Raw genomic sequence first — 24,110 nt, forward strand, 5'->3', positions numbered from 1 at the left:
TATACAAATATATGTTTGATGTGTAATAACCATTTGCTTATAATCCACGAATTACAACAACAGCCTATGATTTGTCCCCACTCGTTAGCTTTTCCATGAGAGCCCAAGGTTTTAAATATATGTGATCTTGGGATTTTTTCGTCAATGTTAGAGGAACTAGAAGTTTTTAGTTTTCCTTTACCATATTAGGGGTGTTTTATTTAGCTATTTAGAAGATTTTCTAGCTTAGTTTGTATGGAGAAAAATGTTATCCCCGATTAGCTAAGCGACTAATCCTATCGCCGTATTCTAAAACATATGGTGTCATCATTCAATTTGAATGACAAAACTAAAAGAGGAAGAATCCAACATATTTTCTGAATGATTAAATGTTCTGGAATGGCCAAATTGCTTAGGATTTTATTAAAATCGCATTTATGAACTCCGAGAAACATTTATTTAAAATGAAATTACTTATTTTGTTTGTTTTGTTGATACCCAATTACCGATATCACTTCTAATGACTTGTGAAGAGTATTTGCAATCCATCTGAAGTTTCTTATATGGTTTACAATAGTTATATATTGGTCCTTGAGTTTAAATTAGCACACGACACTTGCTTTTGTTTGATCGTTATGATCACGACTCTCTTATATTATAAAGCTTTAAGTTGTAGAATCAATTAACAAATGCAAATTTTGCCCATGAACATTCCACTAAGGAATAGGCGCAAACTTCTCACATATCAATGAGTGCACTCCGATTAAAGTTTAAGTTCAATTATAAGGGGCCTCCTTTTTATAGCCGAGTCTAAACGGAGTGCCGCAGTGCGACACCTCTTAGGAGAGAAATTTTACATGGCATTGTACCTCACAAATGCTGGCAGCATTAGGAGGGGAAAACCACCGCTGAATTTTTTTCTGATGGTCTCGCCGGGATTCGAACCCAGGGCGTTCAGCATCATAGGCGTACATGCTAACCTCTGCACTGCGGTGGCCTCCAAGCAACTAACATATTAATTAATTTGGAGGCTCGCTTTATTTGAGTCATGGCCATACCCCTTGACTATTATGAACATTTATTTATATAGTGCTGGGCCTATTTCTGTGATGGATGGCTATATAATAATGTGTGAAATTCGTAGGTCAATATTGATTCATAATATCGACAGTTACGTCATTTTGCAAACCTGACGCCGTTTCTTAACAATAAAAGTCAGCATGATGCAACCCCCAATATCAACAATGCGATATACAAACATTCTAGTTTTAGCACTTGTCCCCAGCCTACATTTTTTAATTTTTTTTTTTTTAATTTCCTAAGGGTATGCTCACATTGTTGATTTGTTTGTAACAGTAAATTTTTGCTGTGGTTTATTTTAGTTCTATGCAAGTCAAATGCATTGGATAGTTAACGATATGATGCGATAATGATGACAGATAATGATAAGCGATAAATCTGGCAGGTAATGTTTGAAGATTATTTGTACAATAAATAGTTGTACATAAATTGGTATGGAGAATAATAATTGCGATAATATATAATATAATATATCCATTTAGGAATAGGGTGAATGCTCCCGCTTTTTAATTAGTGCTGTCGGATACAAATTTAAGCTCAATGATAAGGAATCTCCTTTATATTGCAGAGTCCGAACGTCTTGACACAGAGCGACACCACTTAGTAGAGAATTTTACACTGCTGTTTGCCTAAGGTAATAACCTCACAAGTGCCGCCGGAACTCAGAGGGGATAGCCCCGCTGAATTTTTTTCTGATTTTCTTTCCAGGATTTGACCCCATCCGTTCAGCGTCGGAGGCAGACATGCTAGCCTCTGAGCTACGGAGGCCCCGATATTATATATACAAGAATTAACAAAAAAAGGTTGCGGAAAGAAATAAGCCGACATAAATTATTTAAATTTTTGGCATTTCTCGTCAATTTTCCTTTTGCTACACTCACTTTTTGTTTAGCTTTTGCTGCTATTTGTGACATTTTTAATCGACAGATTTTGACGTTCATATTGTCCATGGGGTCTTTCTACTTTTGGTTTTCTGCAAGTGACGTAACGTACTGTGATTTGTTGGGGAGGTTAACTTCTTCAGTTGCTATGAACATCCATAATGTTCATGGTGCCTTTCCACTTTTGGTCTTCGACAAGTGACGTAACATACTCTGATTTGTTAGGGAGGTTAACATCTTCAGTTGCTATGGTCGGCGTATGGGCTCTAAAACAACATTCAACTGTTTTCTGCAAGTGACGCAATTTACACAGCTGTACACCGCTTCCGCTGCCATATCCTCGCGAATGCTTAATCCAAAAGCTCTCCTTTTGTAGTGAAGAAACGCTCGCTCTGGTTCATGAAAATCCAACCTACATGGCTGTTGCTGAGTTGTGCTACGGGCAGTTGTCCTAGTACATAGTATTAAGACAACATATAATTGTGTTTTCGCACAAGAAGGATCTTTGTCTTCTGATGGAGGTGGTCCACATGAGAATTGGGGAGACTGCCCGTGGAAGTTCGTACAGAAGAATTCTGATACCTGGACCTTATTCAACTGCGTATCGCTGAGCAGGCAAGTCCACATTGGAGTTCATCACTATATTCAACAAGGTCCCTTTGTTGACACACGAAGTATTTTGGGATAGTTGATGATCGGAATCGTTACGCCATCGACTCTAACATTCAGTTGCCGACGAAGAAGACGTTTAGACTACCACAAGTATCATTAACGTGAATGCTTAAGGCCATTATTATTTTACAGTCCGCGTCTGATACAAGAGAAGCCATCTAGAGGGTGTGGAATAGAGCATAGGTAAAAGTTAAATAGTGTAGGGAGTTTTTCAAGAAAGGGCCATATCTTGAGAAGCTCGCAGTTTCACTCTTATTAGGCTTTGTTTCCTTATCCCAAAAATTGTGGCTTTGCTGACCTATCAAATGTTTTCGATAAGTCAAAGACCACAAGGACAAGGCTCAACCTGGTTGAGACCTAGGCAGTAACCATGCTATGTAATTTACAAAATCCATGCTGATGCTCAGCAAATGGAAATTCTTCTTCGCTGTTCGAAAGCTGTAGTGTCTCGAGTGTCTTAGCCACTGTTGAGATAAGATAAATCGGCGTGTATGTTTCTCCCTTGCTTGATTTTTATTCCTGGAATCAGTAGTAGGATCAGTCTGCACATTTTCCAGACATCGAGAACTAAAAGAGTTTCCGGAGACGTTTTTAAGTAAAATCACAAAATTAACACTGTCAATAATGAGAAAACATAAAAAGTGTAACATTTGTTATTCACTTTCGGCATGCATTGATCATTCACAATAGTGCACATGCAACATAGCGTTCGATCTCTTGGAGCTATGTTTTATATGCATATGTTTATCATGGCCTTTCAAATAATTTATGTTCTAAGTTGCATTAATTTTTAGAATATGCCATTTTTATTGCTATTGCCTATTTAAAACACTAGTATAAGGTATTGCAAAGTCGTTACTGCCTGTTTATCATTCGCTTACACATTTTACAATACAACACAAACAGTAAATATATGAGCTTTTAATTAAGTGCAACAGGAAAGATTAAATGAATGAATGAATTTCCCGCATTGACATACTTTGCTCTACCATAGGCCAAAGGGGAGAGGTAATGGAGGTGCTCCCACACACTCACACACATAGTGACATAGGAATTACATTGTTGTTAAAAGGAGATTGAAGGCGTGGGCGATGAATTCAGTCAGAAACAGATATTGCGATTAATGGGGAGGGAAGTTTATATGACCATTGATGCCAATCGTTTTATTGTTGATGGTGGGGGTATACACAGACAAGGGTAGGAAAAAGCTTAACAACCAATATCGTAAAATTGAAATGCTACGTAATTGCAATTTTGTGTTTACAACTCTATAGATAGAGGCGGCGGAGGATCGTAAAAATATTGCATTGCCTCCATAGGTGGGTCAATGTCAATGTCAGACGAAGACGTAATTAACAATAATAAACAAAAGAATATTATATGTTGCAAACAAGGAAGGTAGTGGCAAACGGGGTTATCCACAACAACTCTGGATTTGTAGAAAAATGCATGCATCATTATTAGCCTTTTAATATGGTATCAAGATGAACGAAGTGAGTCTGATTGCAGACTGCCACTAAAACCTTTTAATTTAATAAAGAAATTTCCTTTTGTTTAAATGTCCTTTGTTCTTAAATTCCTGAGACGATTTACAATTTCTTTTCCTCTTCTTATTGCAGGCTCAACGTCCTGAAAATACCGTAATGCAAGCCCTCGAATCCTTAAACGACTCGCAGGTCAATGATTTTCTTAGTGGCAAAACACCTCTGAATTTAAGCATGCGTCTGGGCGATCATATGATGCTTATACAACTACAGCTGAGCACAGTGAATCCGGTGAATGGTGCTACCCACAGCGGTTCCAATTGCAGCAGTTCCTCTCGTACGCGTTCCAGTCACCATCATCACCACCATCATCATCGTAGCAGTAGTAGTCGCAGCACTTCGACCACCTCTACAGCAACACAAACTGGAACGGCGGGCTCAGCCGTTGGTGCCAGCAATATTGCTGCCCCTCCTGTGCCCAACCATAGTCACCATCATCATCACCACCACCACCATCATCATAACAATGTACCAGGATCAATAGCATCGGCCAACACCCCGGTAGTGGCCTCAACTCAAAATACAACAGCAGTGAGGAAACTGGAGCTGGATTCCTCCTCCTCCTCCTGCCAATCACGTACAAATGCTAACAACACCTCATCGGCTATGAAGACTCCAATATTAACATCGTCATCATCTTCTAGAATGCCATCATCAATTGCCAGTAATGGTGGTGGTGGTTCATTGACAGCAACATCATCATCATCTTCGTCTGTCGCCGCTGTAGCTGCTGTGCCAGTTGCAGCACCCACCAAAAGTTCCGATTTGAGTTCATTTTTAAGTAAACGCGACTACGAAAGTCTACAAAACATCGTCAAAAGTATTGCCATGGCCCAGCCATCGCGTCTAGCCCCCTCATTATCCCCAACTGCAAATGCTGTGCAATCTTCAACATCTTCCGCGGCAGTGCCAAGCTCTTCTACCATAGTGCCCGTGGCCACCACGTTCCATGCACCTCCCTCAGCCGAGGCTGCCCTTTTGGAACAGTCCCCCATTAAATCGCTTTCAAATTTGGTTTCCAGTCCCATAAAAACCACATCCATTAAAAACATTCCCCGTATATCGAATAGCTCGAACAGTTCCTCCAGCAACTCGGTGGCTTTGGGTCCACACTCAGCAACTGCTATGGGTGCTGTAGCAGCTGCAACACCTCCATCTATATGTCAAGATCCTATAGCAGCCAAACTGACTTCTTGCTTGTGCACCAGACTAAATGGCGGCGGCAGCAGCAGCAGCATAAACATGGCTCCACACTCCACCAGCAAGCAGTGCATAGAGACTTCGTGCATTTCACAGCAACAGCAACTGCAACAACAGCCACCACACACACCCCAGTTGTCATTGCAGCAGACCCAACACCAACGTTCAAGCTCCTTAATGACAAGCACCCCGAACTACAAGGCTGTAAATCCCAATGCTGTCGTTTTAACACCTCCGCTTAACAATGGCTCAATTTCATCGTCATCGTCAGCCTCATCATCGACTTCGCGATCCTCCTCTTCGCTGCATAAAACGGCACACAATGCAATTAGCCGCAAACATCGTCATCATCATCACCACCACCATCATCATCATCATTACCATCACCCAGGAGTACAAAATACCAATGTAAAATTGCAACCTAGCATCACCTCAACACCAAATCGTGGGATAGCGAATGACAGTGGTTTTAATTCCAGCGACGATACACTCAATATCTCCGCACAATCACCGATAAAGACCAAAACTGCAACTGCTGCCATTAAAAGCGCTCCGCCAATGGCCACTCCAGTGGTAGTGGCAGCTCCACTGACATCAGCCCCAGCAGCAGCAGCTGGACAAGCAACAGCCACAGCATCGTCAACACCAACACCAACACCCATAGAATTAGATGAGTCGGGCATTGTTTCCGATTCTCGTACCTTGGCCGAAGCTTCTCGCAATCTTACCCAGACGCTACGCAAGCTATCCAAAGAAGTTTTCACCAATAAAATCGATTTTTCGGCCAGTGAGGAGGCACCGCGCAAAAGTGGCTCTGGCGCTGTTATAGAATCAATGAAAAATCATGGCAAGGGTATCTATTCCGGGACATTCTCGGGCACCCTAAATCCGGCTCTGCAGGACAGATATGGACGTCCCAAACGGGACATATCCACCGTTATACATATTTTGAATGATCTATTAAGTGCTACGCCACAATATCACCGTGGTGCCCGCATAAGCTTTGAGGCTCCATCTACATCAGCAGCTGCTGCAGCATCTGTGGCAGCGGCCAGTGGATCACCCGGTGCTATACACCATAGTTCTAGAAGTAAACATGTAAGTTTGAGAATAATTCCCACAAACACTACGCAATAAGAAGAAATAACAATAAAAAGCTTAAATTTATCTCATTGCTACATTGAAGCAAGTTTACAGACAAAGTTTTAGGTTAAGGATTATATGGTAGGGCCTCTATAGAATGGTTACATGATTAAAAATCAATCACTAACGACGCTAGTTTTGAGCTCTTTACTTGCTTACTTCGGTGCAGTTTGCGAACCCTTCTAGCATAAATGGGAGAAAAATTTACTTGTGCAAGCCTTCATCAATAATAAGATGGTCAAACGAAGTAAACGATTGCCTTCGGTGGTATAACTGGATTATCTGTTGATGGGAAAGCTCCTAGTGTTCTTTGTCTACAAAGACTTCTTGCAAGGTGACCCTCACGATGATGACATCTGCTTACAATCGTACTCGATGCCCTCGGAAGGGTGTGTAATAGCGGATAGTCAGTGCTTAAGCAATGTCCTAAAATTCAACCCACCTTGGGGAACTACTTCTGTCATTGTACAGGGCTTCGACTTATCCCACAAATAATTGGGATGCCAAGTTTTCGGCCTGACAGGGTGGAAGTGTTGGCTATGTTCTCAAAAAAGCGTGTTTAGCTAACTGTATCTAAAATAACTGTATCTAAAATCATTTCAGAGCCACGAGGACCGTCCGATGGCACTGATTAACCTAGGTGTGACCTTAATGTCGTGCAAAAACGGCCGACACGGGATAACTGTTGCCACCACACGAACTGGTACTTCGAGCTCCGACTTGTGTGGTGTTCATCGTTATCACGGGAAGCTTAGCTGAATGTAACCGGTCGCGTTCACAGGTTGCGGATAGGGGAAACCTTAATATTTATGCGGAGTAGCTGCGAATGCGGCCGCGGGCAATCAGCAAGACTGAGTGCCAATGATACTCGATACTATCGATATTTTTTTTTGTCTGAATATCGATTGCTATTCGTCCTATCGCTCTATCGGCATGTATTCTATAAGATACATTCACCTATAGAGGGAGCTATTTTCATCCGATTGTGCTTACATTTTGTGCAATAATTTCGCTCATGACTTTCCACTGACTTCATATAATTTTTTATTCGGCCTGTTGTTGTAGCCACATTTTCATGTAGATTTGGCGATCCTCGTCAAGCTCCTGTATGTGATCAAGCTCGTTCCGGTCCAAGGACCGAATGCCGCAGGAAAAAGGTGGCTATTGGTTATTTAAAGGCGCCAATAACTCGCCTTGTCAAATCGAGCGTCATAGGCACTCAGTATTTGTGCAACAGTCAATGCCGCCCGGCCTCTCACAGAGACTCTCCGCTCAATATCGCTGATTGTCCGCGACTGCCGTTGCAGCTATTCCGTATGGACCATTCCACTATCAGCAGCCTGTGGACCGAACAGATCGGACCTCAATGTTCCAGCCTGTGTGCGGCTCACATCTATTCCGTGTCGGTAAGGTGAAGGGAGCAGGGATAATCCTATGCGTCAAAAAGATCCGATTAAAATCTCTACTGCTCGAGAATGACATTTGGTCACCCTTTTTTCTTTAGCAGGATAATGCGGAAATAGTCCTGCTGCGAAAAGCTAACGTTAAGTCGCACTGTTCTTGCCGTCGAAGTTCAGATCACGCAGGGGAGGTTATCCCCTCCTAATGCTGGCGAAAATTGTGATGTACTGTGCCATGTCAAATCTTCTCCCCAAAAAGGTATCGCACTGCGGCACGCCTTTCGGACTCGACTATAAAAAGGAGGCCCTTTTAGCATTAAGCTTAAACTTGAATCCGACATCATTCATTGATATCTGAGAAGTTTGCCCGTGTTCCTTAATGGAATGCTCGTAGGCAAATTGGCATTTACAACAGGTTTTAAGCCCCTACATCGTGTTATGATTGTTAGGTCGGTAGAAGAGAAGCCCACTTTCTCACCACCACCTGCAAGCGACCCTTACGCATCACATTGTAGCCGTGACTATGTACAAACCCCGTATGTTGCTCAGCTTTGTCTGCTGGATCGCAGTGAGGATTATGTGCCTCTTACTCATGAAATGCACGATTTCGTCAAAATTGCCAGCTTTGTCTGCTGGATCGCCGTGACCATTATGTGCCTCTTGCTCATGAAATGCACGATTTCGTCAAAATTGCCTGGCACACCTTTGGAATTATATCGCAAGAATGATGCAAATCCCGGCACTGACACGCTAATATGCGGGGTTAAGTGCTGCTGTGCACATATTGCCGTACGGCAAAAATCGAAGAGATCTCATAGTCTGAACAAAATCCGCTGTTGTTATAGTAGCCACATTATGCATGTGGAGGTAGCGATCCTTGTTAATCTTCTATAGAACAGCAATGTCACACAGTAGGAGAACAGGTAGAGATATATCTTTGAAAATTGGAATGGTTAGAGCTTAGGTGTCAGCGAGAAACGAAAAACCAAATTGAAAAAATTCAAGGAAAAAAAGGGATATTTTAATAATTCTTTCTGAATTTTGCAAGAATTTTGAAAATCGGACCACAAATGAAGATTTGGCAGCCCGAACAATTGTTCGAAATGCCGTGGTAACTAACTTTAGGGGCCTGCCAAGAGGCGTCCGGAGTATTCCCCTACCCACAGCCTGCCAATAGCTTTTGACTGTGATTCCCATTATAACGACCAACACCATACGAATAGGAACTCAAAGTTGCAGCCTTTGTAGTTGTCAGGTGCCGAAGGATAACTAAGAGGTTTCTTTAGGAATTGTTAGGGGGACAGTTGTATGCCCATAGAGGCATTGTAATTCATTTATAGAGAATTTTTAAAATGTAAATTTTTTTAAACCGATTGAAAATCAATAATCGTTTTCCTTCACCTTTTACAGCTTTCATCGAAACATCATCACTCCTCCCATCCATGTGTCAAATGCATTAAAACACACAGCAGCGCTTCGTCATCAACTGTCGCAACAACAAATGCCAGTGGCTCTTTGACAGCGCCGACAACTCCCAATGGCGGTGTTGGGGGAGCTGCTACAACATCTTCTATATGCGCCTATGGTGAATGCAATGGTCATTATGTTAGTAAATCTCAAACCAGTAAAAGCTATGCCTGTTGCCAACCAGATTTGGCTAGTGGCAGTGCTACGCCGATCAGCAATAGCAGTGGCAGCAGCAGCAGTGGCCATCATCACTCCTCCCACCATCACCATCATCATCATCATCAGTTGGTGGACGAACGCAAGGTGTGTCAATGTCGCTATCGCATACACAGTGAAACAGGTGAACGAGAACGTGAACACACCTGTCAGAAGTGTGCTACCGAAATGGATAATATGAAAACCAAATCGAAATTAGATCAGCTGCGTTTGGTCATGCAACAACGCAAGCAAAAGCGAGAGGCACGCAAATTAAAGGGGGCTCCCTATGGAGCACGTGTTGTGGGAGCGACCACTACAACGGCAGCAGCAGCAGCCGGTGTGGTCGATGCAGCTGCGGCCTCGGCCCTTGCCGCTACGAATAGCCCAATTAGTGCAACCAACAATACACAGCCCATTAGTGTGGCCAGTGCGGCCACCACACCCAGTGAAGTATCGCCAAATCATATTGTCGAAGAGGTGGATACGGCTGCATAGATTTTTTCCTAAAACCCCCCCGCTATATTTCAATTTACAAACACACACACACACACAAACAAACATTTACTTTATTTATAGACAAAAACAACAACACTTGATACTACTGATTTTTATCATCATTTTTTTTTTTAATTTTGTAACTCTAGTTTGTAAACTTTTTTGAAACAAAACAATTTTAGATTTTTTTTTGTTTGTTCTTCGTTCTCTCCTTTCTTCCTTTTTTTCATTAGTTTGTGTAGCATTTATTAGTTTTAGACAATACCTCTCTTCTCACATTACCACCACTTATGATACAACAACATCAAATACTACTACTACTACAACTACTGTAACAACAAAAACAACAACTATTACTACTATTACTAAAACAAAAGTTATAATTACAATGTTTACTATTTTACTATAATACAAAAAAAAACATAACAAAACACAAAACGAAATGAGCCACACAATTGAAATGCAAATTTTATTTCTTTAAGTTTTCTTTCTTTCTTTTTTTTTTTTTGATGGACAACTATTGTTATAAGAATTGTTAATTGATAAGTGTCTTCTTCGTTTAATCCTTTTTTTTGCCTCCCCACATTTTTTTGGGCTATATATATTAGATTTTAGAAAAATAATCTACGTTTTTTTCTAGCTACCACTAAATGAATTTTTGTTGGCTTTTAGTTATTTAGGAATGATTTCGGTCTATTGCTTTATTATAATTAAATGAAAAACCTATATGAACTTAACTTTCAAAATGCTGCAATATAATTATTTCCTATATCATTGTCTCTTTTTTTTTGCGTATAAGGGCCAAGACTTTTTTTTTTGTACAAGAAGCTCTAGATGAAATAATTGATGAAAATGCTTTAAATTCTTGTTTCTTTGCCCACTCTATGCTACTCTTTGTGACTGTTATTGTGAAAACATTGTTGCTCTGCTGGCTGAGCTTCTTTTAATTTCATTCGTTACCCTTTTTAACATACGTTTTTTTAAATAGAATGAATTAAAAACTGATAAAATGTTTTCTCTTGCTATTTTTTCACTTTTTTTTGCTAAATAAGTTTTAAGACGTTGTGCGTTAAATTAGTTCAAAACTTTTAGACCCTAACCACCACCTCATTCTACAAAATTTTTACATACATGCATACAGTTATGAATTTTTGCCTTTTGGTTTATTGAAACACCAACAAACTACAAACTTTAATTTTAAATTAAGTAATAAAAATAAAACACACATAATATTTGTCATTAATATAATTTAAATAATTTTCTTTATAAATGCCTAAATATATATTTTACATTTTAATTTTTTTTATTATTATAATTATTATTTTATTTTAAATTTTAAAGTTTTGTGTGAAAAAGAAATAAATTTGTTTAATTGTATTCTATATAAAAAAAATACTTAGTTAATTTTTATTTTTGATTTGGTTTTTGTTTTTAAGGTTCTTTGCTCAATGGTATTTATTGATAAAAAATTAAAGCATATTTTTAGGAGGCAGGTGTTATATTAACAAGGTGACACATTTTTAAAAGAATAAATTTGAATACAGATCGATCGGAATCACATTTGGGTCTGATATCGGCAGGCTTAAAACAACTCACTGATTCATATTTAAGCCAAATCGGATAATAATTGCGGCATTTATGGATTTAAGACCCTAAATGCACCGTAGCGCAGAGGTTAGCATGTCTGCATATGACGCTGAACGCCTGAATTCGAATGCTGGCGAGAACATGAATATTTTCCGCGTTGGTTATCCCCTCCTAGTGCTGGCGTCATTTGGGAGTTACTGTACTACTTGGTATGGCAGCCATGTAAAAACTTGTCCACAAAGAGTTGTCGAACTGCGCACCCCGTTCGGATAAGTATGGTACGATATGAGCCATATTTGGTTTGATTATCGGGGGCCCTAGTACAACTTCTTGTTTCAAATTTCAGCGAAATAGGACATTTATTTTAATTTTTTATTTTTTTTTTTTTTATTTATTAAATTATTTTATTTTAAATTAGTTTTTATTTTAAATTTTGTGTGAAAACAAATAATGTTTAATTGTATAATCATATTTTTGATTTGGTTTTTGTTTTATGTGATTCCTTGCTCAATGGTAATTATAGATAAAAAATTAAAGCATATTTTTAGGAGGCATGCGTTATATTAACAAGGTGACACATTTTAAAATAAATAAATTTGAATTTAGATCGGTCGGAAACACATTGGAGATATAGGGAGGCTTTAATCAATATGGTCCGATCTGAATCATATTTGAGTCGGATATCGAGAGGTTTAAAACAACTCATTGAAATAAATTTAAGCGAAATAGGATAATAAATGCGCCTTTTACGTGATTAAGACCTTAAAGCGGCTTATCAGCTTTATATTTATAGGTATGGTCCGATATGGGCCATAGTTGGTTTGATTATCGGGGCCCCTAATACAACTTCTTTTTTCAAATTTCATTGAAATAGGACAAAAATGCTGCTTTCACGGGCTTAAGATCCTAAATCGTCAGATCGGTCTAAATGGCAGCTATATCTATATTGTCCGCTTTGGTCCATTTAAGAACTAAACCTGCGTTGAATTCCAAAATTTCAACTCAATATCTCAATTTTTAAAGACTGAGTCGAGTGGGTCTGGCTGGGCAGTTAAACAGGTGACGTGAATCGTGCGGCCCCTGATTACAATTGGGAGATACATCGTGCACGTCGGTATCAATCCTTGCTCTGTAGGGGTTGTGGCGGCTGCATCTTCCGGAACGTAGTGGAGCCAGAACCACTCTGGTTTGCCTGAGGTGCAATGGTAGGCGGTTGTTCTCCAAGGACTACATTCACCCGGTAGCCATATACCGCATCTGCATGAATTTTGTTTAGGCCTGCTTGATATGCCGCTTGATCTAGAAGTTCTCTCTTGCAAGAGGCAAGTTCGTTGAGGTAGACGTTCAACCTATCGCCTGAACCTGGGGTGCCTGATGCCATGATCGTACAATCGTCCGCATATGATACGATCTCTATGCCGTCTGGAGGGGGTGGAATGGAGGATAGGTAAAGGTTAAACAGTGCCGTAGGTATCACCCCACCTTGGGGAATTCCCTGTTTCACTCTAAGGTGCTTCGACTTCCTATCCCTAAATTCCACAAATGACTGTCTATCGCACAGATAATTCGCGACCCAGCGTTTCAGGCCTGGCTGGAGGGACGTGTTGGCGATGTCCTCAAATAGTCTGCCATGGCTGACTGTGTCGAATGCCTTCGATAGGTCCAGTGCCACGAGGACCGTCCTATCACATGGCCTGGGCTGATTGAAGCCACGGCAAATATTTGCGGTGATGGCACGCAATGCAGTTGTTGTGCTATGTAGTCTTCTAATATACCCCCTATCCATGAAATTCACTAGTAATATAACCGGACTGTTGTGTTAGCCTCGTCTTCTGACTCCACCAGGAATTCATTCTCACAAGATTCGTTAGAACTTGTCATGATGAGCCTTCGTACGCATCTCGCCTCAGGACACTGGGCACTTGCGGTGTGGACGATTTCTCCTTAGATTAGGCTGCTGTCGAAGTATTTTCTGAGTACCGTGCTTCCCCGCTGGCGCGTACTTTGGGCCCAGTCCAACTCTCTGAACCACCCACACAGGGCTTGGCGTGTCCCGTTTCGTTGCCATCCCCTCCTGTCACGATTGTGGCAGGGGGACTTTCAGTCTCCTGCAATCCGCAAGACTTTAGCGATGTGGCCGATAGTTCCTCAGGCAAGTGTTCAGCAACAACTGCTGAGTCGTCTTCTGAGTCCCCAACCCCACCGCTTCTATAGACCTTCAGTTTCAATTTGTTGAATCCGTAGGATACAACCCCTTCAGACTTGTTGAGGTCTGCGAGACAGCCAGAGTTTAGTACGAATACTGCATGTCTCCGGTCACCATCAGCCTCAACCAACCTTCCAGTCGGTGGTTAAAAGATTGGGATTACATTCCCTTAGCCTTCCAAATATCGCTTCATTATCTGAGGGAATCCTTGGTATCCAAGCATGCGCCATTGGTCGAGAAGGAATATCTTCCTTCTTGACTTAATCTAATGCTGCACCTGGCCAGATCTCACCAATTTTTTTTAGTGCACAACGATACATTTCAATTGAGCGTTGATCGCCGAAGGCAATTAGTCTGTATCGGCCTCGATACCAGCCTGCATCGTCACTATCTGAAGAAGACGCAGGAAATTCCGCAAGGACATCGGAGTATACTGAAGACAGTCCATTGACTATCGCACTCCAATTATTCCTACGTATTCATCCCTGTTCTTCTCCCTTGTCGACAACTGCCATCACCAAACTGTCCCTAGCGACATAAGCAAAGGTTCTTGGACCCATCTTACTGTTGTTCGCCCTAGTTCTTTTAGGCATGGAATGCCCTCCAGGTCACTGCAGCCTTTTGGTTGACTGCGGTGCAGTTTCCGAATCTAGACGTGTAGTCTTCGGGATAGCCTGTGCAGCGAATTTCCGAGCCCAACTTAGGGAATCTCTCTCCCTATCAGTGAGAGTCTTAGGATCATTCGCACCAAGCCTCTCAATAAACCTGAAAGCGATGCGTATTCTCTTATTCCAACCTCTTAAAGAGCGTGTTGGTTTGCCGGAGAAGGCCGATGGCCTAGGCAAATTATAGCAATCCGAAGAAGGAATAGGTTTGGCCTTGTCCTTTAGGTTTGAACCAGGTGTCATCGTCAAAAGCCCCTGCTGACCAGTCGTCTTTCGCCTGGAGCAGCCGCTCCACCAGTCGAGGTTTCAGTAGCAGACAACAGGCTACGGCCTGATACCACCACTGCAGCTGTTGTGTCTTTGGAGTCCATTCTAAGCCTACTCCCGGGCTCTAGATCTGCCGCTCCACTGAAAACAGACGCAGATCATCAAACGCCTAATGGATACCTCTATCGCAGCTATCCTTGAGTGACTTAAATTTTTCTTCCAAAAATAATGACCTATTACGAGTTACAGGAAAATTCTTACGTCCGCTCCACTCAACGGTTCAAATTATAGCAATATCTAAATCTGAACCGATTTCGAGCAAACTTCTCAGATATTGTGGTAGTCGTCGAGGAAGGCGTTGTGCAAAAATTTGGTTAGATCGGTCAATAAATGCGCTTGCTGTGACAATAGAAGCTAAAATCGGGCGATATATATATGAGAGCTATTTCGTAAAATGAACCGATTTCTAGAAATTCACCAGTAATGTCGAGAGTCAAGAGAAAATCCTTTCCGCCTAATTTCGAGAGAATCGGTTAACAAATGACCATTTTATTGCATTATTACTGCTAATAAAACGAACATTTATATGGGAGCCAGGGACGTAGAGGTAGGTTGTCTTTGGAGGGATTTTCGCTGAAAGTTAGTCCTTAAAATATTCATTAAAATGTAGTCTTGAGAAAAAAATAACTTTTGGATCGCTCTTATTCAAAAACCCGACATCTAGACATAAATTGCTAATTCGGATCATTAAATGATTGTATGTTGATTGGCATACCTTACAATTGGTGCAGAACTTCTTCTTGGCATTGCCAACAAATGCACATGCATATGTGCACAGTGCAATAGCAGAATATGGCTATTGAATCAATTCTTTGATTTTGTTTTGAGAACTTTTGTAAATTTTTATACCCTCCACCATAGGATGGGGGTATACTAATTTCTTCATTCTGTTTTTAACACTTCGAAATATGAGACCCCATATTGTAAATATATTCATGATCGTCATTTTAAGTCGATCTAGCCATGTTCTCCCGTCCGTCCGTCTGTCGAAAGCACGCTAATTTTCAAAGGAATAAAGCTAGGCGCTTGAAATTTTGCACAAATACTTCTTATCAGTGTAGGTCGGTTCGGATTGTAAATGGGCCAAATCGGTACATGTTTTGATATAGCTGCCATATAAACCGATCTTGGGTCTTGACTTCTTGAGCCTCTAGAGGGAGCAATTCTCGTGCGATTTGACTGAAATTTCGGACGAGGTGTTTTGTTATGACTTCCAATAACTGTGCTAAGTATGGCGCAAATCGGTACATAACCTGATATAGCTGCCATATAAACCGATCTTGGGTCTTGACTTCTTGAGCCTCTAGAGGGCGCAATTCTCGTCCGATTTGACTGAAATTTTGCACGTGGTGTTTTGTTATGACTTCCAATAACTGTGCTAAGTATGGCGCAAATCGGTTCATAACCTGATATAGCTGCCATATAAAACGATCTGGGATCTTGACTTCTTGAGCCTCTAGAGGGCGCAATTCTCATCCGTTTTGACTGACATTTTGCACGTAGTGTTTTGGTATCACTTCCAATAACTGTGTTTAGTATGATTCAAATCGGTTCATAATTTGGTATAGCTGTCATATAAATCGATCTAGGGTCTTGACTTCTTGAGCCTCTAGAGGGCGCAATGCTCATCCGATTTGGCTGAAATTTGGCATGACATGTTTTGTTATGACTTCCAAAAACTGTGCTTAGTATGGCGCAAATCGGTATATAACCTGATGTAACTGCCATATAAACCGATCTGGGATCTTGACTTCTTGAGCCTCTAGAGGGCGCAATTCTCGTCCGATTTGGAAGAAATTTTGTACAACGGCTTCTCTCATGACCTTCAACATACGTGTCTAATATGATCTGAATTGATCAATAGCTTGATACAGCACCCATATAAACCGATCTGCCGATTCTGTTTCTTGAGCCCCTACAAGGCGCAATTCTTATCCGAATAAACTGAAATATTACACAATGACTTCTGCAATGTTCAGCATTCATTTATGGTCCGAATCAGACTAAAACTTGATATAGCTCCAATAGCATAACAGTTCTTATTCAATATTCTTTGTTTGTCTAAAAAGAGATACTGAGCATAGAACTCGACAAATGCGATCCATGGTGGAGGGTATATAAGATTCGGCCCGGCCGAACTTAGCACGTGCTGACTTGTTAAAGTAGAATACTGGCATACACAGTATTTATTACCAGCATTAAAGCCATGGAGAGTGTGTGTTTTTCTTTTTGATATAACCAAAATTTTACCCAATTATTTTTGTTACATATTTATGGTTGACTAAATTCATAGTAAAATAGTTGTATGGTTTTTTCAAAACGTTATAAAAAAAAAGTTTTTGTTAAATATGATATTTTCAAAATACCCTTTTTTAAGCATTTTTAAGAAACTTTGTTAAAAATAAGAAAAATCCCTTAATTTTGGTATACATTTTTATTTGCCAGTTTTTGTTTTGTTTTATTTAGTTATTTTAATTTTTCTATATAATGCCTCAAATTAGGAATTTTTCAAAAAGACAAATAAATTGTGCCAATTTTTTCAATTTTTTTTCTAGCTTATTTTATTTCTTTTTAGACTATACTATACTAAAAAAAACTTTTGTAATAAAATAATTTATTATATGTGCAATTTAGTTTTTGAAAATATTTTAAATTTTACATAAATTAGATAATTTAATTACATAAAAAAAACAAAACTACAAGAAAACAAAAACAAAATATATTATATAAAAACTTTTAACGAAAAGTTAGAACTAAGTACTATTGTATAATTTATAAAAATACTTTCTTAAAAAAATAATATGTAGTATATAGAAGAAAAAACCAAAAAAATTTTTGTATAAATATATTTAAATCTACAATACAGAACAGTGATGGCTGCATAAGAAAAAAAAATACAAACAACAAAAGGAAAAGTCCAAAATAATTAAATTTTAAATAAGTAAATTCAGTTTTTCGCTATATCTTAGGTCTATCACATGGCTTAGATAAATTGTAACAGATTTTTTTTCCATCATATTGTTAATTATTTCCTATAAACCATTATTCCCAAATGAATTCATTCACTTTTTTTTTTTTGGATCTTTTTCATCCACAGCCCATTCATGTTAAGAATGTAGCATTATAATTTAGAAAAAAATAATTGCATATATATATGAGAAACACTTTAATATAAATATTATCTACATATATACTCTTACATATTAATAGGGATCGAATCAGTTTGTTTTTGATACTGGTGTAAAATGTTGGACTTGAACGTGTGAAACGACAATTCCTAAGTATTGTACTCGAAGCTCTAACAAACACACGTAAAACCAATGATTTAATATTTGGCAAATATTTTTTTATTTTTAAATATTTTGTTTTAAAAATACAGGGCAGCTGATACCAAGTGCTACCAATTCAAAAGGACCAAATTCTTTTGTGTGAAAATAATTTTTGTTGATTCAAATGACAAAAGTGTATGGAAGTTAACTACATTTCATAATCCATTCTCTTTTACTCGATATGACAAATTAAAAGTACAACCCAAAAATAAAAGTGGACCGATCGGGACGATATGGAATTCAAATGAAAGGTATTCAAGGGTATGGCGATTTCAATGTCCATAACTCCTCTTGGCTTTCCCATTCGAGACATACGACTCCGGAGGGTCAATACGCCGAGCTATTCGCCGCGCAGAATGGTCGGATGCAACTAGTGAATGAACCGACACAAATTTCATGTGTCGAAGGGCACCAACATAACACTCTTGACCTATTCTTAACTTCGCACCCTGAGAAGTATGAAGTTAATGTCCTTGCGCCTCTTGGTAATTCCGATCACTGCACCATTTCAATACGCCGAGCTATTCGCCGCGCAGAATGGTCTGATGCAACTAGTGAATGAACCGACACACATTTCATGTGTCGAAGGGCACCAACATAACACTCTTGACCTATTCTTAACTTCGCACCCTGAGAAGTATGAAGTTAATGTCCTTGCGCCTCTTGGTAATTCCGATCACTGCACCATTTCAGCGTCCTTTTCGTATTCTGCTCTTAGCGCCGCCTCTTCTCCAGCCCCGAAGCTGTCAATTTTTGTATACGAAAGAGCACGTTGGGCTGAGCTCAACGAATTTTTCCAGCATTTTCATTGGAAACTTTGTTTTCTAAACGGTGACGTAAATGCTGCAGCCGAAATGGTGCAGTAAGTTCATTCCGACTTAGAATTTATCGGTTAAATCAAAATATAAAATTTGCTTTAACCGGGAATGCAGAGATACTGTCAAATCAAAAAGAGGATGCATTTAGGATTTGGCGTCTGAACAAAAATGCCAATACCGAAATGCTGCGCAAAAAGGCAAGAACTTCGTGTGCCAGTGTACTTAGACAAGAAAAGTTTCTTTACGAACAGCGTCTTTGTGCCAAAGTTATTGCTTCTCCGAGAGGAAGCAAGAGTTTTTGGTCATTCGTAAAAAGAGTAAAGGGCAACCCATCGGCAATCCCAACTCTTATGAAGGATGATCAGGTATTCACTGACCCGGTTGATAAGGTTGATAAACTACTGGCTAAAATGTTTGCAGGAAATTCTTCCTTGGTGTTTAGCAATCAACCACTCCCCGTGATTGATAGTGTACCCAGTTCGATGCCTCAGTTATTCTTTCGAACACGTGGAGTTAAAAGGGTCCTCGACGTTAATAAATCTCCGGACCCGGACGCTATATCAACACTTGTCATTTGTAAGTGTTATTCGACGCTTGCTCGTCCACTATGCAATTTTTTCAACCTTGCTTACCGTGCGGGAGTTTTCACCGGCGCGATGCGAAGGTTGCGAACGTTCAGCCCATCCCCAAGAAAGGTGAGTCGAACAACCCTGCGAATTACCGGCCAATTTCGATATGCTCCCCGCTCTCCAAGGTTAGGGAGAGTATGGTTAACCATCATCTTGTCAGATACTTAGAATCCAATGGCCTTCTTAGCGGCAGACAGTATGGGTTCCGCAGAAATCGCTCTACGGGAGACCTAATGGCATTATTGTCGGAACGAAGGAGTCGCTCTATCCACCAGTTTTGTGAGAGTAAGGTCGTGACTCTGGATATCTCCAACGCATTTGATAGGGTCTGGCACGGTGCACTTTTATCAAAGCTTGTCGCTTTTGGTGTCGGTAATAACTATACGAGTTGTTGTTAGAGATCGCACTATACGAGTTGTTGTAGATGGGTTCTCATCAGATGAGTAAACATTGACCGCAGGTGTGCCACAAGGCTCTGTTTTTTCCTCTTCCCTTTTCCTTATTTTCATTGACGATCTATTGGGTCAGATTTCGAATCCAGTTTACTTATTTGCCGATGATAAGAGCCTGTGTCATTCATATTCAATCGACCAAAATTGTGGACAGGAGGCGCATTATGGATGAGACGCTCTCCCAGGATTTGTTGGCCATTTCCGAGTGGGGTAGAATGAACAGAGTATACTTTAGCGCACAGAAGACGCAGTGCTGTCTCTTGTCTCACAAGCGATTCACTGACCCACTTCAATCGTCGATATCTATCGGCGGTATAGATATTGAGCAGTCAGATGCTCTTGAAGATACAATGTGTTTGTTCCGTATAAACTGAAAAACGGTAGAACCGATCTTCTCCAAATTTTCGCATATTGTGAAGGTTGGTCTGGAAGGAAACATATGCTATATAATTTTTCTGTATCGGAAGGTGGACGGACCTTCCCCTTTATGCCAAAAACACAACCCAAAATCCAAAGTAGAACGATCGGGACAATATAGGTATCAAATGAAAGGTATTGGAGAATAGAATACGTATATTATACGCCCAGCCCCAAAACTTCCCCAAATGAAAGGTATTCGGGTGTAGACACTCGAATCTGGCATACAAAATCAGATTCGAATCTGGCATACAAAATCATAGGGGGCCATGCCACCCCGCGGAAACGCCATTAGACCTATTATGACTATATGATACTTGGCTGAACCGATTTTCTTAAAATTCTCGCAGAAAACGGATATCGTATTAAAATTTGGGTCCAAGTACCCAGCGGGCCCCCAACCCCAAAACTCCTCTAAACAGATATATTCGATGTTCATGTCAATATGGGATTCAAGGGAAAAGTATTAGGCAGTAGATTACAAATATGGCACAAAACATTAGGTTCAAGTAATGAGACGTCGCCCACCCCTAAATACCCCCAAATGGACATATTAGACGACCATGGCTATATGGGACTCAAATGAAAGGTATTAGAGGGTAGATTACGAATATGACAATAAAATTTGAGTTTTAGTTTAGTTGGCGCTTTTCCTCCTAAAGATACGTCAAATTGGTTATTTGACCCATTTTGACAATATGGGACTCAAATGAAAGATATTTGAGAATAGAAAACGAATTTGATATCCAATTTTGGAGCCAAGTGTTTTGGGATACGCCCTAAAGCACCCCCAAAACTAAATTTCATTTCCTTTAGAATAAAGAACGAATTTGATATCTATTTTCAGTGCAAAGTGCCGGTGGCCACCCCAGCCCCAAAGCACCCTCCAAACGGTTTATGTTTAGCGGCCATGGCAATATGGGGCTAAAATTAAAGAGATTTGGAAGTGCAGCACGGAATGTCTAAGGTGCCATCTCTCCCATAATGAAAACATTACCCTAAGGAAGAACATTACCACCACGAACCGAGAAGGGGCAAATTCTCACACATCAATGAGTGCTTTCCGATTCAAATTTAAACTCTATAATAAGGGACCTTTTTTATAGCTAAGTCCGAACGGCGTTCCGCAGTGCGACACCTCTTTGGGGAATATTTTTTAAATGACCATGTATGGCATTGTACCTCGCAAATGTCGCCAACATTAAGAAGGGATAAACACCGCTTTGTCCGATGTTCTCGTCAGGATTCGAACGCGTTCACCGTCATAGGCTACAATGGCACGAATTCGATATTCGCATTCAGGGCGAAGTGTCCCCACCCTAAAAAGATATTGAAGAGTTGAAGAATGTGCAGCGGAGGTGTAACCGGTGCATGGTGTGGGTATATTTCCGATCTTGCTCTTGCCTTACTTCTCTACGGGAGTATAGTCATACCGGATATGTTGCAAGTTGCGGTGCGAACATAGCCAGCAATGGGTCAAAAGCGTCGGATTATATGTTTTTTGGGATCAGACCGACTCCCCATATTTCTCATCATCGACCCAACCCCGACTTCATAACCTCTGAGCGCCGGAAGTTTATCAATCAGAAGTATCTGCTTCATAGAGTATACCAATCGCCGCTTCAGTGATGTGCTAGTTCCGAAGAGGAAATTTCGAGACGAAATTTATACTAGACGGTGGAATACCCCAAGTGCGGCCCAATTTGCCGGCGCAGGCAGTAGTACTCGCAGACAAGCGTGATGGGATTCATTGTATGGAACCCACTCACCCCAGAATCAGCGAGCTGAATCTGCAAATAAACACCGGTTTAGGCTAACTGTGGTCTAGTATTAAGTCACTCTCGAACCCCGGTAGACGGGATGACAGGACTTCAGTCACTTTTGGCGAAATAACCTTGACTGATCCCAAGAGATGCGCCAGGTTGTTCAACCGTCAATTTATTGTGCATCTCGAGAGTGACAGGGCAAGGAGGAGAGCTATTCGCCGTATTCGTGGTCTCCGAGCCGATGAACAGCCATCACAATTTACCGTGGGCGAAGTTACAAATGTCATCCGTGGCGCCAAATCATCCAAGGCGTTGGGCCCAGACGGAATTTCTACATTGATATTGAAGAATCTAGATTTACCTGTTCTCAAACTATCTTTGAACACGTTGCCGATGTCTGGAAAATGGGCAGAGTGATCCCACTACTGAAGCCTGGAAGGGACCCGAGTTTGGGGGAATAGTACAGACTGATCTCCCTTCTCTCACCAGTAGCAAAGACACTTGAGGCATTACTCCTCCCGGGCCCCGTAGGAGAATTTCCATTCGCCGAGCATCAACATGGATTTCGAAAACTGCATAGTACAACAACTGCTTTGCATGCCATCACCGCACACATTTGCCGTGGCTTCAATCAGCCCAGGCCATGTGATAGGACGGTTCTCGTGGCACTGGACCTATCGAAAGCATTCGACACGGTCAGCCATGCCAAATTATTTGAGGACATCGCCAACACGTCCCTCCAACCAGGCCTGAAACGTTGGGTCGCGAATTATCTGTGTGGTCGCCAGTCATTTGTGGAATTTAGGGATAAGAAGTCGAAACACCGTAGAGTGAAACAGGGTGTTCCCCAAAGTAGGGTGATATCTCCGGCACTGTTTAACCTCTACCTATCCTCCATGCCACCCCCTCCAGAGGGCATAGAGATCGTATCATATGCGGACGGTTGTACGATCATGGCATCAGGCCCTCCACCCATTGAGGGTGCGAATATTTATCCACCCCAGGACACTATGGACATTCACCTAAGCCAGTAATCGGCTTGTTGGGCGAACTAAAAAGTAACCACGAAAAGGAAGATTTTAAGTTAGGTATTCCGTGCTACTTACAAAATCCTTAATTATTTTCCATACCACTCCCCTAAGTTGGTTCATGTCTGGTATTGTGAAATTTAGATTACTTTCAAACGTTTTTGTCATTTGAATCAAAAAAAAATATGTCCACACATAAAAAAAATGTGGTCGTTTGAGTTGATAGCACTTCGTGTCGAATTGATAACTACATGGCGTGGAGCTTTAAAACTTACGAAGTTATAGGTCCAACCTGTATTCCCATTATTTAAGTTCTATGGAGTATTTGCAGCTATACAACTCTTTAATACTTTTCCAGAAGCTCGTTTTTGATTTCAGAACCGGGGTTTCTTAGGCATAACATTAGAACGTTTTCTTGTGGATAAGAAATACCTTAGCACTTAACCGATTGATTTATATTTTTGTTTTATTTTATAAACCAAACTTCCATGTTTCTCGTCAAAAACCAGGGAGCTCGATTTTGAATTTAGAACCATGGTTTTCTTGTCGTAGATAAGGATTTTTACAATCGTAAAAAGTGACTCTAGGGTGAGTATATACCATGAAGCCTAAGATGTCAGGCAACCATCACAGTTTTTGGTGACTCGTGGAGTTTTCTATGCATGTTGGAACAATTGTTAGCCAAAAGCAAATTCGCCTGCATGGTCGTGATCTTCTGAACTGCTTTTCACCTTTAGGTGATGCCACCCACAGTTATGCTGGTTACAGAAGAATCCCAATAATGAAGGTATACCCAAATTTTAAGTTATTCAGTTTTAGCGATCTTT

General features: G+C 40.5%; 1 protein-coding gene across 1 annotated transcript in view; it reads left to right on the plus strand.

The window, feature by feature from the left end:
• LOC106084846 (midnolin homolog) overlaps positions 1-11,333 on the plus strand; it is a 148,989-nt gene extending 137,656 nt beyond the window's left edge. Inside the window, exons 3-4 of the mRNA XM_059366476.1 lie at positions 4,232-6,454; positions 9,310-11,333. Of these exons, the coding sequence (XP_059222459.1) occupies positions 4,232-6,454; positions 9,310-10,059 (2,973 nt within the window). The 3' untranslated portion in view covers positions 10,060-11,333. The remainder of the gene's footprint in view (positions 1-4,231; positions 6,455-9,309) is intronic.
• The last annotated feature ends 12,777 nt before the right edge of the window (positions 11,334-24,110 follow it).

The sequence above is a fragment of the Stomoxys calcitrans genome, chromosome 4, assembly GCF_963082655.1.
Source record: "Stomoxys calcitrans chromosome 4, idStoCalc2.1, whole genome shotgun sequence".
Lineage (NCBI taxonomy): Eukaryota > Metazoa > Arthropoda > Insecta > Diptera > Muscidae > Stomoxys > Stomoxys calcitrans.